Source organism: Micropterus salmoides, unplaced genomic scaffold, assembly GCF_014851395.1.
Source record: "Micropterus salmoides isolate LMB-PRFRI ecotype aquatic unplaced genomic scaffold, ASM1485139v1 Ms_hic_scaffold_2, whole genome shotgun sequence".
Taxonomy (NCBI): Eukaryota; Metazoa; Chordata; class Actinopteri; order Centrarchiformes; family Centrarchidae; genus Micropterus; species Micropterus salmoides.
The window spans coordinates 2,711,192-2,729,876 of record NW_024041150.1 but is presented as its reverse complement, the minus strand read 5'-3'; the positions used below and the strand labels follow the sequence as shown (position 1 = coordinate 2,729,876).

Genomic DNA, 18,685 nt, shown 5'->3' with positions numbered 1-18,685 from the left:
GATGTAAAACTGTTGAGGTATACAACTGTGAAAATACATAATTATAAAGACCACAAACCCAAATGTCGCCTATGTGACGGCGTAACTTTTTCTCGCGATGACTGAAGCTAACATTACTGAAGCTAACGCCAAAGAACTTACATGTGTAGATGCGGAGATGCAAGGACTGAGAGTTGTTGGATTAAACACACCAGGTGACACATTTCTGCGTGGAACATAGCTAAGTTATCTAGCTAGCAGCAACCAAGCAATGAACGCTAGCTACGTATGTTGTGCGAGACGAGTGATGTAGTTCATTGAACGGTTTTCACACAAAGCTAAATGTAACGTTATTGTTTTACGACAAACTGCAACTTTCTTGACGGACTAAATTATTTTTTAAATGGACAAATGTGTAATTCAGGGCACAGTTCATATTTCATAGCCTCTCTATACTGAGCATGTGGCTCAACATCAGAAAAGTGGAGTTTATACAGTATGGACTTTGTAGTCAGTTTTTGATACATTTGTTTGCCATTACTATGTCTCCATCGGGATCCATTGTTACCGCTATGAATCCAAGCTCAATACAGCTGCCGTCCTCCATGAAAGAGCAGCTTTAAACTTTTCAGTGCCACCATTCAAGCATACGGGGAAGGATTGTTTGATATTGAAAAGCTAGATTTTGTGGAGTTTTCTTCTGCATACAATTCATCAACACTTTTCAGCCTTTTTCAGAAATTTTACCTGGAGGCCCTCTGGTGCTCTTGCAGATGCTCCGCTGTACTTCTGGCGGATAGCACGATCCAGCATACATGAGCTATAGTATCTCTCTCTCTAACACAGTAACAGTTCAAGGTGTTCTGTGTGCACACGTGTGTGTTTGTGTGAGTGTGTGTGTGTCCATGGGGAAAAAGAGAGTAGCTTTGGCTAGACAGGACTGTCAAGGGAAATCACCTCGCCAAGAGGTGGGGGAAGACAACACCTGCAGCAAGGGCCCACATAACACACACACAACCACACGCTCTATAACACAAACATTTGTCTTTGTATAAACTCAACCCTCGTTGAATACTAATGCATATATTCTGTCTCTCTCTTCTTCTTCTTTCCCTCTCTCCTTTCCTGTGTTGTTCCAGATGTGACTCAGAGAACCGCTACCTTGGTAACCCTCTCCGAGGAACATGTTATTGTAAGTATCATGCCTCCAGTACACCTGAGTCTCCCTCTCCTCCCTGGTCCACACACACACACACACACAGTTGAAGCTGTTCCTGGACACAATGTGCCCTGTAATTATCATTTATATAGCCAGGGAAGAAAGGTACCCAGAAAGCAGATGCTAACCACGTTAGCCTTTCTGACTTAAAATGGCTACAGTTGATGCTTAAGATCATTAAATAAAATTGACTTGCTGAACTTCAGAAATCATCTCAGTTAAACGGTGCTTACGGCAGAAAAGTAACCATGTCCAGTTTTTGTGCGCTCAATATATCAATATCAATCAAACTGGTGTCAGTTTAGAATGGCATTTATCTGTTTTTGTAAATTAACTCTTAAAGCGTTCAAGTTGGAAAAATTGTCCACAGAAACATTTTTAACTACTCCTTCAGAATGATCCACATTTCTGCTGTTGAGCCATACGCTTACTGTGTTCCAAACATTCATATTCGTGCCAACATTTATCTAAAGGAGAAAAAAAAAACACTCAGTACATTTTTAGGAGCTTCAAGGAGGCTATGATAACAAAGCAGAGTATTAAACACTATTTTGGCAAAGCAGTGCTTGGAACAACTCACAGATGGACACAATTGAGTGCACAAATGTCACACTATCTGTCACCATCACACACACTAATATTTGTATTTTTCTTTTGTGTTGCAGTTGGTTAGATTTTCCTACTTTTAGGAGAGGGGAGATGGATAAAAAGAGAGAGAAAGTGTTTCTGTATACAACTTTGTTTTCCTCTTTCCAGATGCTAGCAGGGATCACATTGACTTTTACCTCATTTGCAACAAATTGCTGGTTTTCCTTTTAAAGGGCAGACGGAGGAGGAATGCCGTAGTCAAAACAGATGTTTTGTGTCACACGCTCACTCACATACTCCTCTGCATCTCTCTCACACACTTTTACACAAATACATACGCGCATTCACTTTATGAATTGCCATCATCAGTTTTAATATAACATGCTAGAATAAAGTTCAAGTCCTGTCAATGTCAATAGCCCTCTAGCTTGAGTGGGGGGCTATCATTGTTTCGATGAGGGAGGCTCGAAAGGACAGAGCAATCAGAGGAGTCATGCCACAGATTGCACTGGTCACCTCAAATATACCTTTGATCCCAAAAACAACTTCTGTTCAAGAATTTGATTGAAGACGGTAACATGGGTTCAATTTCATGGCTTCATGGCTTTTATCTTAAAATGCCATGTTTCTTTCCTACTTCCGATTAAAGAGACACAGCAGTCAGTTACAGACATGACATTTGGTATTTTAATGGTCTGTAACAATCCAGCTAACATTTGGAAACATGAACAACTTACTGTAAAGGCTAGAAATATGTTTGAACCTGTGAGATCACCTAAAGTCAGTGCTTGAAGTGGGGCGATATGCACCGGGACATTTTCTTGCGTACCGGGACTTCACCCAAGCTGCCGGTACTCTTCTCTTCCCTCTTCATATCAGGTTCTCTGGCCTGCCCGCTAATCTCTGTCGGCGGAGAGAGACGAGGGGGAAGAGAACCTCAGGTGCCTCTCAAGCAACCGTGTGCTGAATGTAGCTCGTCGATGTCACTTGTCGTGAACCGACCAATCACAGCCTGGATGGGGCGGGGCATTTAAATATATTGAATATATTATTAGATAGGTGTCATTTTCACTGGGGACGCTGGGGCCACGTCAGAATCATAATGTCTCCATCACTTTTTGAAAGCTTTTGTTAAAAATGTTCTGAAAAACAGCAACAAGAAATGTTCAATAACAAATTAAACAATGGACATTAAGAAAACATGTAATGCGATTGAAATATAGAAGAAAAAAATGCATTCTCCCAAAGCTGATTACTGCATTAAATTACATTATATTTTGAGTTGTCACCTGCCACCTTTTATTTATGTGAGGGAAACAAAATTGACATTTCCACCAAACTGGTGCAGAAAATGTCTCCAGAATGCAAGAAACTAAGTATTTAATGCTCAAAGTCATTATTGTTATAATATTTAGTAGTTTCACCTTAAGGTTGAGGATAGTGCAAGCACTTCAAGCACTGCCTAAATTTAGTGATGTTTCCTTTTGGGGTGGTAAAATTTTAATTTTACAATTCATGGACGGCATGCTTTTACCCTCCTGCTGGATTCAGGGCTGAAGTTTGAAGCTAGATGGCACCAATGCAATCCTTGCCCAGCATTATTACACACTTACAGGGAACCAAAAGACCAGAGAGAGAGGTTCGGCATAAACTCCTCAGAAGACAAAGCCATTATCTAAACCAAACAACCACTCAAAGATGAACAGCTGAAAATCATAACAAGTCCAGCCGCTTGACATCTTCCCTTCTCTCCCTGTTTCCTCTCTTTTTCTTTGACCCATTTGTATAGAGTTACTATTTCAGTCAGTTGTAATCAGACTCATTGAACAGTAGTCGTGGACTGTGAAGTGTATGTTTACTCGTTTGCACTGCTAACAGCTATGTGTTTTGGATTCAAGCCTGAGTCTGACATTTCAGAGTGAGGAGTCGCATTTTATAGTGAAGCACTGTTATTTCAGATATATCTGATCAAAGAGTGTTTCAGCCACAGTCTGGTGAGACTGCATATATTAAATAATCAAGCTGGTGTTTCATTATCTTTGTCACTAACAAATCCTTATTAGGCCAAACCAATGATGCAGTGCTCTTAACAAGGCCTTCTACCTGAACAATAAAATAGGTTATTTGTCAGTGCTACATATAAGGAGAACTGCCGTCAAACCCAACCATCAAAGTTAGAGAAAACATTATATATACGTATCCATGCATCCATCTATCATCTCTCTATTTTATCGCTCTCGCTCTATATCAATCAAAAACTTTTAGGTTGGTCCATTTATTTGTTTGTTTGTTTGTGGCGAGCATTTTCTTCATCTTTTAGTCTTTTTCTCAGATAACATTCAGAAAAAAGCTCACAACCTTAGTGTCATTTTTGACTCAGAGCTGTCTTTTGATGCGCAGGTGACAGAAGTAGTGTAGTCCTGTTTTGTCCAGCTGATACGCCGAACTAAGATTAGAACATTTCTCTCCTCTGCTGACTCCATCCATTCCTTCATTTCCTTAAGACTCGACTACTGCAATGCTCTGTATTCTGGTCTATACCAGTTATAATAAAGGGAAATATTTATAGATTACAGCTCATTCAAAATGCTCCAGCCAGGCTTCATCAAACCAATCCGCACCGCCTTCACTGGTTACCTGTGAGTTTTAGAATCGATTTCAAGATGTTACTACTTGTTTTTAAAGCCCTGAACGGCCAGGCTCCTGCCTACGTCTTTGATAACTCCCTACAAGCTGGACTGTTGCCTGAGATCCTCTGGCAGGGCTCTACTAATGATTCCAAAGTCTCGTCTTGTCACTAAAGGTGACCGATCCTTTGCTGTTGGGCCCCATAGCTGTGGAACTCCCTGCCCAGAGAAACTCAGTGGCCTCTTTTGAATCTCGTTTTTATAAACATTATATTATTGCTGTTATTGTATTATTTAATGCTGATTTTTAATTTATTTTAATTCATTTAGATCTTTAAGTATGGGTCATGTTGTTTTACTGTACAGCACTTTGTAACTTTTTGAAAAGTGCTATATAAATAAAGTTATTATTATTCCTCATTTTGCTGTTGAGTCAGGACAGTCTTTTTTTTCTCCCCCTGACCATATGTGGTTGCCTGTTAAGACAACATCCAAAGTAAAAAACCAAATGACAAATTCAGCGTTATTCTGGAGTTTACAAACTGATAACTGATACCCAGGGCCTCCTTTGATCTTTTACTGTATGTGTGTGACAAAACTATCTGGTTTGGGGATTAATTGATGATGATAGGAAAATGTATGCTTTATCATTTAATCACTACATCTGACAACTGTAGTTGGCTTCATTGGAACATACTGCAATTGTGTCACACTTAAAAACTTCTTCTGAAATTCATGTTGGTGAAACGTTTTCATCAGACTGAAAAAAAGTGAGTGTCCAGCTATGGATGGCAGCGTTTCTCATCTCACTCTGGGATGATGCTTTGGTTCAGTTAACACTGTCATATTGAACCACCAGTCAATTGATGAAAAGCAACTTTGCTATTTAATGAGTTTGCCCCCAGTCAGGCCAGCATTTATGAGCATGTATTACCAGGACAGCGCTTTAATGAACCACTGTCATATCCCATCACAGTCAGCTACAAGGGATGTCTAATTAGGGACGGCCACAAAGTGGCCCACCACTTCCACTGGGAGACCAGCATTCAGTTGAATTACCAGCTAACACCAGTCAGTCTAGAGTCATCGCCGTTTGCTGCCCTCAGGCCTGTTGGGAAAGCTTAGTCAGGCCAAAGTGGCTCCAATGTTTACTGACAGCCTCACAGTTGCAATTAAAACGACAATTAGTGATGGATAGCACAAAATAGGACTGAGTAATGTCATGTCCGAAATCTAAATGGAGAGACGCAAAGAGGTGTGTCATGTCCCCAATTTCTTCTAGATGTGATTAGATTTCTTCTCATAGTGGTAAAATCATATCAAAGATGAAGAGCAATAAAAAAAGCTAGTGAATGTTGGGCCCAATTCAGACCTCAGAGTAGTCTCATGACAGTGATCAGCAGTCAACAACGTTCCTGGCCTAAGGCCGTTCATTAGACCACGATCTGGCATCAGTCCAGGATGCCTCAATATTTGCTGACAGGCAGTCCGTCTGGACGCCTATGCGAATAATTGGTCCTATTGCACCCAAAACTTTTTTTGAAATTCAATAGTTACCCTGACAAACTATTAAATCTTCAGATTTTAGATCAGTTTGAGTAAGTTTCAGTGAGCGTTTACAGATACATGTTAATACAGTATGTGACACCCACACACACACCAGATAGAAGGAAACGTACACATTGGCTGTGTCTGAGTTTCGTACTTTATATTGAATAGTCTCCAGTTGAGAGACTTGTGATTGTAAACTTTGTGACCAGCCGTCCCTCAGATCATCGTATTGTTAAGGAACAGTGAGTTTCTAATATGATGTCACCTGACCTCATGCATACATTACCTGCAGGTTACCTTGACCTCCATTTAGGACTGATTGTGAATCTGGGTTGTCCTTGTGTTTTACTCCCTTGGTTCTAACTTGTTTTCTCAGCGAGGTGATGTTGTAACGTCTAACCTGCGCTCCATCAGGCAGGTGTTGCAAATGGGGAATAATGAGATGTTAACAAGAATTAAATGAAACTTCAGCAAGAGATTCTGACAAACTGACATTGTAGGTGAGTTCACGCTTGTTTTGTATTTCTATTCGAAGCAGACTGCTGGAATATCCGATTACGTTCCGGCTGAGGGCTTCTGCCGTCTCTTTCCCCAACATCAGTGTTTTGTTTCATATTGGCTGAATCAGCTTACATATTATGGTAATAAGATCACCCATCTGTGAACTTGAGAAATTGGCATGGACTATTTCTATTTCAGTTCTTCTGGGGATCGTTAATACCTTTGGTGATACCTTGATACGATTAATCCAGAGTGAGAATTCGCATATGTATGCGTGTAATTGAGACTGGTTAAGTGAAAGTGCTGTCAGATTTCTCAGATGGGAGAATTAGCTGAGATGAACTTTTAAACCTGGCTGATGCTCTTGTTCCCAAAAGCCTTGCAATCAAACATTGAAAACGCACAGAGGGGACTAGTGTAAGTTTTTGTTGTGCTGTACTGTACTGTGTTTGTTTGGTTCACTAAGCAGGCACATACACACCTGTAAACACTCTCAAACACAGATGCATCAGCAGGTAGATAGGTAGATAGTGCACGTGGACAGATGTGTACATTCTGGATGCATTGGGAGGTGAATATACAAACATACTGCACAAGCAACCACACAACTCCTTTTCCCCTTTACAAAGTATAAGAAAACCCAAATACTCTGAAGTTGTACTGACGACCCTTTTGGGATAAACAACTGAGCAGCAGCAGTGCACGTCTGCCTGCCTGTGAGGGAGGGAGGGAGGGAGGGAGTGAGATGTTAGGAAAAAATATTGTCTTTGATCTGATGATATCTGCTGTTCGGGCTAACTTGCCATGAAGGCAGAACAAAACAAGGGTGTTTGTCAAACATAATTTGCTTTCGTCTTGGTGACGCCCCGGGATTGTACAGCTGAAAGGAAGGTGATAACTAAACATGCCTTTCTCCACAGTGTGTGACACAAAGTTTTTCTACTCTGTAAGTTGAAAAGCTGAGTGCTGCCACTCAGTGTTAGACAGCAACATATTTACCTGTAACAGCATCGGATTCATACAGTTTGACATGTCTGTCTGCTCACCATTTGACTTCTGAGCAGCTCTTCTGTGGAGCTAAAAAGAGCTAAATGTTAGGCATTTCATCAATTGGATACAGTGGATTGCTATTACCACCAAAACTGACCTTACTAAACATATTGTGCATTGTTTAGATGTCAGTAGGGCTGAATAGTTAACCGAAACAGGCTCAATATTTGTTAAAGGTGATATTTGTCAAAATACCATTTTAAATTAAATATTCTAGAAACTGGTACAGATCCCTGCAAAAATCACACCGAAAATCATTTTAACATAATTTTAAAAGAGAATGAGAATGACATAAAAATGATCTTTCCCCTGGTATTTCAAATCATATCCCGAGTGCACTATCAGTCAAAAATAATCACAATTAGAGTTCAGCCCTAGATGTCACCAGTCCACATTAAAGACGGTATGTGTTTTGTCGCTGTCATTACAGAATTGTAATAATGCACTTTTATCCATCGAAGGTTAAAATCGAGGGCAACTGGACTTGGTTGAAGATACTGGAAGACGTTTCGTCCCTCATCAAAAGGACTTTTGACTGGCAGGGAAACTCAGCTATTTAACCTCAGTGGGGTTGTTGGCAAGGGTCATCGATACTGCTGGTTCGTTAGTGTTCCTGGTTGCTGTGACGACAGTCGTTACAGTTGTTAAGACTCCCGGTGGCCAAGACTGAACGACCATCGTTGGTATCTTCACCTGAGGCCAATAGGTTACGTTTGTTGAGTTTCCTGGGAAGTGATGAAAGGACAGCATTGTAAGTGGGGGATAAGTGGTGGCGTAGACCCCCTCCCCTGTTCAACTTCATCACAACGACTGTCGTTGCAGCAGTCGAAGGAACTCTAACGAACCAGCGGTATCGATGACCCTGGCCAACGACCCCACTGAGGTTAAATAGCTGAGTTTCCCTGCCAGTCAGTCAGAACTGAAGAAGTCCTTTGGATGAGGGACGAAACGTCTTCCAGTATCTTCAACCAAGTCCAGTTGCCCTTGACTTTAACCTTCGTTGGATAACTATAACCTGGATGACTGAGAATCTTCATAGACAATGCACTTTTAAAAACCTTCTACAACAATATAATTAATATGAGAAAATGAATGCAGGTATTTGAATGTCTCCATTTCTATTAGCAAGGGATGTGTAGTTACAGGCACGTTACCCATGAGCAGTGGTGGATGAAGTATTCAGTATCTTTTACTTGAATAAAAGAAGCATGTTGTAGCAAGTCCTGCATCTCATTAAAGCTGAATACCATATGTTTGCAATCTTGCTCTATGATGGCAAATGATAACTGAAATAATGGTGGAACAGAATGGAACAGAGCACCTAGGGTAGCATTTGTAGCGTCGTCTCATCGGCTACTCTTCAGTAAACGGTTGGTGTTATTGATTTTATGTCTTTTTATAAAGCACTACGTATATAAAGTACTACATAGATAAAGTCATTGTTAACATTATTAATACAGATTTAGAGAGCACACTTTCCATCAGCATTGTGTGGAAGGTTGACAGGTCAGTTTTTTAATTTACAGGATGCCTTATGTCAGGTTGGGCCTTGATTGCTCTGCTGCAACCAGGCACAGAAATGCAAAGCAAAGCTGTTCCTTTAGTTGGTTGAGTCTTGGAATAATTGTGTTTTGCAATGTTTTTTTTTTTTTCTTCTATGATAGTTTTGGTGCTATGAAAACAGGAACCACAGTGCGCAAATATTTCATCTTTCCGGAGTCTGTTTTAACCTGAGCTGCCCTTGGTTGCAGACATCAAACATACACACACACCTGGAGTACCCTGAAGGGTTAGCACTCAGCAGTCATGCTGATTACCTTTAAAAAATATTCTCTCATCCCCGTTATCCTTTCATGGCCACATAGCTGCTTTCGCTCCTTATTCCCTCTTTTCCCTCTTCTCCTCCTTTGTGTTCCTTCCTCCCCTCCTTTCCTCCCACATCAGGCTGGCAGGCAAGGTGACCCAAGGTGCCTCCTGCTGTCTGTCCAGATGTTGATCACTGTGATTCCCTCTATTCGTTGGCCATTGTCTTGCTGACAAAGAGCTGCTTCCAGGAGCCGCTTTTAGACATCATTAAATCTTTAAGAGAATGTGATTATTTAGACTCTCACTCATGTTTTATTGATTGGACCGTTAGCTTGTCTGAGAACATGGCGTCCTGGTGAACGCTCATGTTCATATGTATAAAACATCTGGATGTATGTGCCCATGCACACATAGCTCACCTTCTTTATTTTGTCCCTGATTGAGATCTTATTCGTCTAATTGAATATCGACTCCCATGTTATTCCTTTCATAAATCTGTCTGTGCTTGATGGTGTCATCAATAAAAGTTGCTGGAATGTAGCTTTTCTTTGGAATCGCATTCTTACAGGGAAAGTGAGTGAGATCAAAGGCGGTCGCAATATACAAAAAATGAAACAAAGAAGTGCATTAAATATTATCACTGAATGATTACAAGCAAATTGAATTGTTGGATGTTTTTGTTTTAATCTGTATTTTTTTTTTTTAATATGTCTCTTTCTGTCTCTCTCTCTCTCCACTGCCTAGACAACCTGTTGATCGATTACCAGTTCACCTTCAGTTTGCTTCAAGAAGATGACCGATACTACACCGCCATCAACTTCATGGCTACACCTGAACAGGTAACGCATGCAGTCGAAGGCACACAAGGTTGAGTGATAAGTTTTGCTCCTCGTTATATTTAATTTAGTGTTTAGAGTGTTTTTCATATTTGTGACACACACTTAAGATCTAAACATCAAAAGGACAGATAGTCGGACTTGTTTTTCATTTTAAAAATGTAAACATTTATTAGATAATGGACAGTAAAGACGGAACAGAGACACTATAATAGTATGAGACAAAGGCCCGTGGCTGAAAATGAACAGGGAATGTTGTGGTTACTTGATACGCAACATAGACAATTTGATCACCATGATGCCCCAATGTTGTTCTTTTTATAGAAGCCGTATAACATTTTTCTCTTAATGCAGGAATCTGCTGTCGACAGTGAGATGCATGTAAATTCTTGAGTTTTATCAAACCTGTTTTTCCTTCTGTGCCTAAAAGGTGTGTTGAGATACTGTGGGTGGTGATGGCGCATAGATAAGATGCTTGATAAGATACCTTCCTTTGGTGTGGGAGACCTGGGTTCAATTCCCATTGTGAGACATCCACCATTGTGTCCCTGAGCAAGACACTTAACCCCTCGTTGCTCCAGAGGCGTGTGACCTCTGACATGTATAGCAATTGTAAGTCGCTTTGGATAAAAGCGTCAGCTAAATGTACTGTAAAGAATAAATTCTGAGGCAGGATTGCGGACAAAATCAATGGAATGACTCGGTGAAAGAAGAGGTCAGCAGATTTGAATTCGCTCTAGGTGGCACAAGTTGAGGTGAAGGCCAGTCGGCTTCAGTTTAAAATATTTTAACAAAGAATTCTGTTGTGCTTCATGAATGCATACGAGAAAGTGCATAAGGTCAGCAGACCTGAAGGAAAATAAGTAAAGGTGTCCAACAACATTACCCCAGCAGTCAATAAATAAACCAAGAAACTAAAGCAACAAGAATTTGCTTTGTGTTGCGAATCAGTTCGTCCACAAGCCTTTTTATGTTCAGCTCAGTAACCCGTTTCTTTTTTATGCAGGCGAGCAAGAACCTCGACATGTCCATCAATGCCTCAAACAACTTCAACCTCAACATCACTTGGTCCTTAAGCTCAACAGGTAGAGAACATGTTCACATTTTTATACTTGTCTTAAAAATCACTTTCATTTGATTTTCTTTTAAGGCAATTTGGTTTCTCCAACTGTTTGGAGTAGTCAATAAAAAGGCCAGCCACACCCACACAGTTGATTTTGGCTTCTCAGGAACTGGTATGAATACAGGCTGCCAATTATTTTCTTAATCCATAATATTTATTATTTAGCACCAAAAAATGCCCGCAATACTTTTCCAGTCCAAGGTGACTTCTTTAAGTTAGGGTAAACCCAAAGGTATTGACTTTACTGTCATATAAGACAAAGAAAAGCAACACATCCAAGAAACTGGTTCTATGTAATGTAGCTTTGACATGCTGAGAAGTCACATCCCTATGCATCTTTAAGATCTGTGAGTTTACACAGGTAGCTAAAACGCTTAAGAGAAATCTTCTCATTAAAAATGAGCCATTTCTCTAACATTTCTAATGCTGTGTAATGAGGCTGAAAGTGAGATGTGATATTAAATATAATTTGATTTAGATTGGTGTATCATGTAGCTGTCTGTCTGAAATCCCACAGTCAGTATCTTTCATTGGTGGCCAAGTGTCCTTAAGCAAAATGGTCAGATCCACTTCCTGCTGGCCTCGCGGGGATTCCCCCTCTTGACAAAACACATCAGAAGCTGTTTTGAATTTTGGCATTAGGGCGTTTTATACATTTTCCCTCATGATTTTAATTAAGATAAAAGCACTCTGCTTTCACACTCGCAGTGTCTTGGGGCCCAGAGCCCAAGATACTGTGAGTGTGTGTGTATGTGTGATTGTGTGCAGACTATTATAGAGTGTTTAATGGCCCTGATAAAGCAGGAGGTGGAAATATTTTATTCACAAAGTCTGAGAAACTCAGCCATTAACACAAAACTGCTGATAATGCGCTGAAGGATACTGAAATCAGACCACTTCAGCAGTGAGAGGAATTTACAAGCTCGCTCTGAATTACTGCGAGGTGTCATGAAAATAATTTGCCTGCTTGAGATTAAAAGGCAGGCCTTGACATTTTAAAATCTAGACTGTTTTCACTCAACCTGCTCATTTACCACTTTGCGTAAAAAATATCTTTACAAGGTTGTAGATACTGAAAGCAGCTTGGCTGATTGGTCGCTCTGTTTGACTCTCATTGCGCCGCTCTCATGTGGCTGCAGTGTTTTAAACTGGAAAGTTGTTTTTGCTACTCTGAGTGTTTCCTTCCACAAGGTGACAAGGGGGTAATTTAAAAGAACCTGATTTGTCCTGATCTTAACTTTATCCTTCCCAATCCCAACTGGACTGCACCTTTTGTTGTTGCCATCCTAAATCTGTCACTTTTACTCTCAATTGACTCAATTGGGAATACAAGTTTTTGACTAACCACAGGGTCAAACTGCTGATACAACAAAATGTGAGGCATTGGGAATAAAAATGAGAATATGTCTGATCTAGTGAATTATAGTGGAAGACAATTCTGCCTGTAGGACTTCTCACAACACCACAGCCTAATGCCAGAGAGGCTGGCATGCAAAAATGTGTATTCTTTCTCGCCTATTTCAACATTTTCATCGTTCTTTGGGAAACCGTGGCTGTTGACATTCCTGATCCCAGAAGTCTGTCTCGGGTCCCCCCTGCCTGATCATCTGCACATGCCGGAACTAAATGATTGCAAGTGATAATTGGTCAGGCTTCACCAAGAAGGGCTGTATCATTCCCACTCGAAGAAGCACTTTTAGTCAGTCAGCGTTCTCTGTAACAGCATCTAAACATGGAATCTATTGCCAATGCAGATTAGAGAAGCAAATACTTATCATGCTTTTACTGGTCAGCTTAAGAAGTGGCTAATTGATAATCAGATATGTGCAAATTATACTACTGACTGCCTACTGAGTTTTTTTTTTTTCTTGTTGTGCTTTGTGTAATATGTTGTTTGTTGCTTATTGTTATGTCTTGTACCTGTCTGACTATTATTCTGTATATATTGTTATTAAGTCATTTTAAATCTTTATTTAAGCTTGCCCTTTTAATAACTGACCAGGGACAACAGATGAAAAGTAGCCTGTTGAGCTAACTCTGGCTCATTCACAGTTATTTTATTGTTAATTAATGAGCACTGTCCCTGTCAAATAAACAAATAAATGAAATGAAAGTTTAGTGGGACTCTGTCTCTCAGCAAAGTGTTCGCAGGACCCTGATTACCAAATCTAACATCTCTACTAAGCTGACAAATGCTGTGTTTCCATGATGATAAAATACAGTCAATTAACTACGTACAAAATCAATCCAATATTTCCATAAAATAGTCCGGCTTATTAATTTGTAACAGTTATCCACCATAGTGTAGGTCTGAACAGTCTTTCAGTTGACAGATCACAATTGTCTAAATTGTTATATCTTACAACCCTATACCAGAGCTATTATCCACAGGACCTGGGTAGGTTTTAAAAACGACCGAAAACGTTTGTTTAATCTAAACATCCGTCAGCTCTAAGAGGACCTCTGGTGACATTTCTCATTGAGACACTGCTAGCCACAAGCTGCTTTCGATAAGTTGTCAATTGGTTTTCTGCAATAAATAAAGGCTCTTGAGCTGAAAGACAATAAACACCCTCGAAGGTATCACTGTTTGTCCCTCTAGCCTTTGAGAGCCGTAGCTGCGACTATGTTTCTGTTATTTCTAGATATTAACTGCTCTCTGTGCCTCACAGCTGGCACGATCTCAGGCGAAGAGATGCCCATCATAGCGAGGACCAACATCAAGGAGCACCGTGACAGTTTCTCGTGTGAAAAGTTCAACTTCAGACTTCACCACAACATCACCTTCTACGTCTATGTGACCAACTTCAGCTGGCCAATCAAGATCCAGGTTAGAGGCATTCACAGTCATTTCATTTTTATCAAAACTGAAAAATCCAGCCAACAGGCTGGCTATAAGGGCTGTAGTATTGATTGATTTAATTGTTAGTGATTCTCACATTGAAAAATCCCCATCACAAGATCCCATTGCCAAAGGTGAAGTCTACAAATTACTTGTTTTGTCAGATCAAGAGTATCACTCAAAGTTGTTCAATTTATACTCATATAAAACAGAAAAGTCAGCAACGCCTCACATTGATGATGATGGTGGCAGTGGTGATGATGATGGTGAGTTTTGACGTGATAGTGGGTGATAAATTCAGTGCATCAAGTTTGATTTACAGTAAAGAAAATACCCCGAAAGTGAGGTCTTATTTATAGTAGAAAAAATAGCCGCGTGCACAGCTCCCAAACTTCAATACTGCATCAAGTTGCCCGGTCGTAACAAGGATCGAAACAAACACAATGCCAGCACTCAAATAATAAAGATAAATAGTCTTCTTGTTCATTGCCCAAATTCAGTTCACTCCATTGTGAAAGTGCTTTATTGAATTACTTTTGTCTTTAATTTGTTTTTAATAAGTAAGTTTATTATTTCTGTGCCCACACTGTAAATCAGTTGTCTTTAGGGAGTAATACAGTTATTCAAGTAATCAATGAATAATAAAATACAAGATGTACGTCTGTTCAGTATAATAGAGTGACAGTCAAGTTAGACTGAAGCATAATCACACCCTATATGATATAGTTACTCAAACTCTGTGTTTGACAAGCATCAGTTTCCAATAAACCGATGTTAGTCGAGTTCCTTCCTACAAGTTGTACAGTACTGTATATAGGTTAAAAACTGCTGTTGATGGGAACATTAAAGGTAAATTTCTGTATTTTTAAACCTGGGCCCTATTTTCACATACAAAAATATCCGTGCAGTAGATGACTTGTTGTGTTCTTTTTGGGCACTTGCATATGTCAAAATTACGTCCAGACTGTGACTAACAACACTTCTTTCTCCAACTCTGATTCACATTTCCACTATCTCCTTCCTGCAACAACGCTCCCCTCATGAGATTTCAGAGCAAGGATTGGCCTTGCGTGAGACTTCAGTTTCATGTTTAAAACAAACGATGTCACCAGTAAGGATCCTTTCCATGATGCTATCAGACACCTCGTATATAAGTTTTTTTGTGACAGGTGCAATCGCTCCGAAGGAATACGTTGCAGCCACCGAAGCCATCTACTGCACAGATTCCAAATGTTTTTGTACTAACTTGTAATTTCGACCCCAAAATATGTTTCCAGGTTTAAAAATACTGAAATTACCTTTTAATGTCATTTTTGATGCTGATATTGGTATAAGTTCCATGGTTTAAAAAAGGTCTTTGTGTTAAAATGATTAAAGTTCTGGCATGTTGGGATCTGGGAACAAACGTGAATGACAGTTAAGATGTTTGGATGAACAAGATAAAGCACAAAGTAGGGTTTGCAGCATCATCATCATCTGCAGTTTTCAGGAGCTGTCTCTCTGAAAAACATATAGCCCTGACAGGACGTTGAGCATAAACTATTCTGAAAAGTGTTTGGCAAATCTGCTATCACATTTAATGATCTGTGAGTTTTCCAATGTCTCTCCATCAATTATGCAGCACTGGATTAAATCTCCAGGCGGCAGCCACACACACTAAATATTCACACTCCAGCCTTATGATCCATTAAATTGAAGTAGACTTTTAGCTGCAATATTTTAAGATGACTGTCATGCAGGGTGCGGGGTGTGTGCTGATGGATGAACTCAAGAAGTGACAGAATGGAGAAATTAGGGGAGAGCAAAGACAGGCTGACGAGTTAACGGATTTTGAGACTACCGTACAGTCAAAATGTCCAGTGTTTTTAAAAAAAAAAGGAAAAAAAAAAAAAATGGAGCCTGCCTAATTGATAGATTGAGGGAGAAGGACGTCAGGTCTGCAGATAGATAAAGACATAAAGCAGAGGATGGGTGGCGAGATGGATGGGAGAATGATAAATGTGAAGGACTACAGTAACTGCTAGGTTTTTTTCATATGGATTCAAGTCAAAGTTAAAGGGAAAATATGTAATTAAAATAATTATGAAGATGTGAAATTATCCCTCACTGTAACGATTATTTAGAACCATTTATGAAATGATTAAAAATTAAGGCTCACCCTTAATTTGTAAATCCTGTGAAGAGGGTTGAGGGTAAAATGTCTACCTCATGCCACTAATCTATTAAACTCCATGTTGTCTGAAAACTGTTGCACTAGGTGATGTGCAAGGCAGCAAAAATAATTTAAAATAAACCACAAGTCTAGAAAGACAATTTATGAATTATTTATTTCATTTATTATTGAATGAGAACTGGATGATCCATTAATTTGTTTAAAATATATTTTGTTTTGTCCATCATGGGGCATTACATCACAAACAGCTGTCATCTCATCAAGCCATCACTGACAAAGTCAAACCTGAAACTGAATGCAGCTTTGAGGTGTAACTTCTCTGATTCTGCCACTGATCATGTGTTGAGGGCTTACTGAGTAGCAAGAGATGAAGCCATTACCAGTTTAGGCCGGTGCTGCTAAAGGATTAACTTGTTTGCAACAAATCATTTGGTGAATATTTTTCTAATATGTTTTTTGTAACCGAAGATAATGTCTTAAAGGTCACCATGTGATTTCAAGTGGAAACATAATTTAGAAACTTAATCCCAATCGGCTTGTATTATCACAGTCATTTGGCAGCGTTTATTGCCCAGTGTCCTGCGCCTTGTTATGGGTCATTTGTCCATCGATCGCTCCCTTCATATGCATTTCCCATTAATGCTGCATTATCTGAGCGCCATATATCTGCTGGTTGAAAGGTGATACAATAATTGCCATGATGAGGCCTATCTCGCCGCCATGTCAGATGTGCCCGTGTGTAACACGAGAAGCACTCGGCGTCCGGTCCTGTGACCTTGGTGGCTTCCGACGCCGGAAAAGGGCGAGGATGAGAAATTGTCCTGACAATTGATAATGACCCTGTCTGATATATTTGATCTAATAGACGCGCGTACACGCACATACAGGTGCGCACAAAATAGCGTCCACATGCACGCAAACACACACATAGAAACGTGAAGGACAAAGAGATGATGAGAGAGCAGCAACAGATCCGATGCTGTGCATATCCATGCTTCCCAGAGGAGGAATCATTATGTTAAATATACATTCTGTGACATTTACAGTATCGCCATCAGCCTAAAATTCAATACCAGAACCTAGTTAAAACATGCCATAAATGAAGGTAAACTCGTAGCATAACCATTTCCACACTTACTATAATCAAACAATTACCTAACATCGCTGGAGAATCTTGTAGTATTTTGAATATCAGAGATCATACTGAAAGGAAATCTTGCTCACTGACAGAATCTTACTGATCTGACCCTTTAGCTGTGTGAAAGTCTGGCAGCCTGTGTTAACACCAGATTTGATGTTACTGTTTGTGGCATTGAAACACAAACACACACTGGCACACAGACTCACTTCACACGCTCTGGATGTCAGGTCCTCCTCTAACTCACAGGGACCCCTAGGCTACCTACACTGCAGGCCTCTGCTGGACTGAAGTCTGTCGTTGAGTCTCTTACAGACTCAGGGTAAAGCCTCACTCAGCGCATGATGCATCCCTCCCTCGCTTTCTTTCTGTATTTACCTCCTTTCTCTTATTCTGGTGAAAGCCTGTCTGTCTTTGCCAAAGAACATTCACCCCCTCATGCAAAAGCATTTAGACCTATAGACTCCTGTGACACTGTAACCTTCCTACCTGTGGCCATGCTAACAATGAAAAACAAACTGTCCTTTTTTTGCCTCTGCACCAGGGACAACCATGGCCAGAGGCATTATGTTTTTGGGTTGTCCCTCCATCCATTTGTCTGTCCCAAATGCAACCTCAGGAACACCTTGAGGGAATTTCTCAGGAACAGAAGGGGAGGTTGTGACAGATTTCATCCTTCTATTGGGTAACACTGTTGACTCAAAAATAGATTTTTAGCCATAATTTAGGAACAGATATGGCACAGATGTTGACTGGGACGACGCATTGAGTAAACAATAACTAGCACAGTACGGGCTTTCCTCCATTTTATCCATTAAGCCTTTCACTTCCTGCCTCATTCTGAATATCTGATGCACTTTGTCTCTAAAAATGCCAGGAGAAAACAAAAACGCCACATTTTGTGCAGCTATAATCTATAAAAATCCATCTTTACATAGTAATCAAATATAAGTGTAACTGTTTAACAAATGTATCTATAATTATCCTTCATTAATACGTTCAGTGTTCAGTTCAGAGACATTTTAGAGGAGACATGCCACTGAGTCGCATAACTCTATGGGGAAAGTAACGGCAAAGATAGCAGTTATCCCGCCCTTCCCGCTAGAAAGCCAGTCGTCTACTTTTAACAGCCAAAGCGGGAAACGTATTTCAGCCCAATCGTGTGGTTCCACTGACGTAAGGGTCTGTTTTACTTCTACTGCGCATGCACTGAAGAGGTGACGCATGTGTAGTAGAAGTGTCGGGAAAAACG

The 18,685-nt window shown here is 40.1% G+C and overlaps 1 protein-coding gene across 1 annotated transcript in view; it reads left to right on the top strand.

Moving 5' to 3' along the window:
• LOC119913070 (attractin-like protein 1) overlaps window positions 1-18,685 on the top strand; it is a 162,280-nt gene that overhangs the window by 10,544 nt on the left and 133,051 nt on the right. The window contains exons 2-5 of the mRNA XM_038732386.1: window positions 1,119-1,171; window positions 10,066-10,160; window positions 11,164-11,242; window positions 13,953-14,110. Of these exons, the coding sequence (XP_038588314.1) occupies window positions 10,143-10,160; window positions 11,164-11,242; window positions 13,953-14,110 (255 nt within the window). The 5' untranslated portion in view covers window positions 1,119-1,171; window positions 10,066-10,142. The remainder of the gene's footprint in view (window positions 1-1,118; window positions 1,172-10,065; window positions 10,161-11,163; window positions 11,243-13,952; window positions 14,111-18,685) is intronic.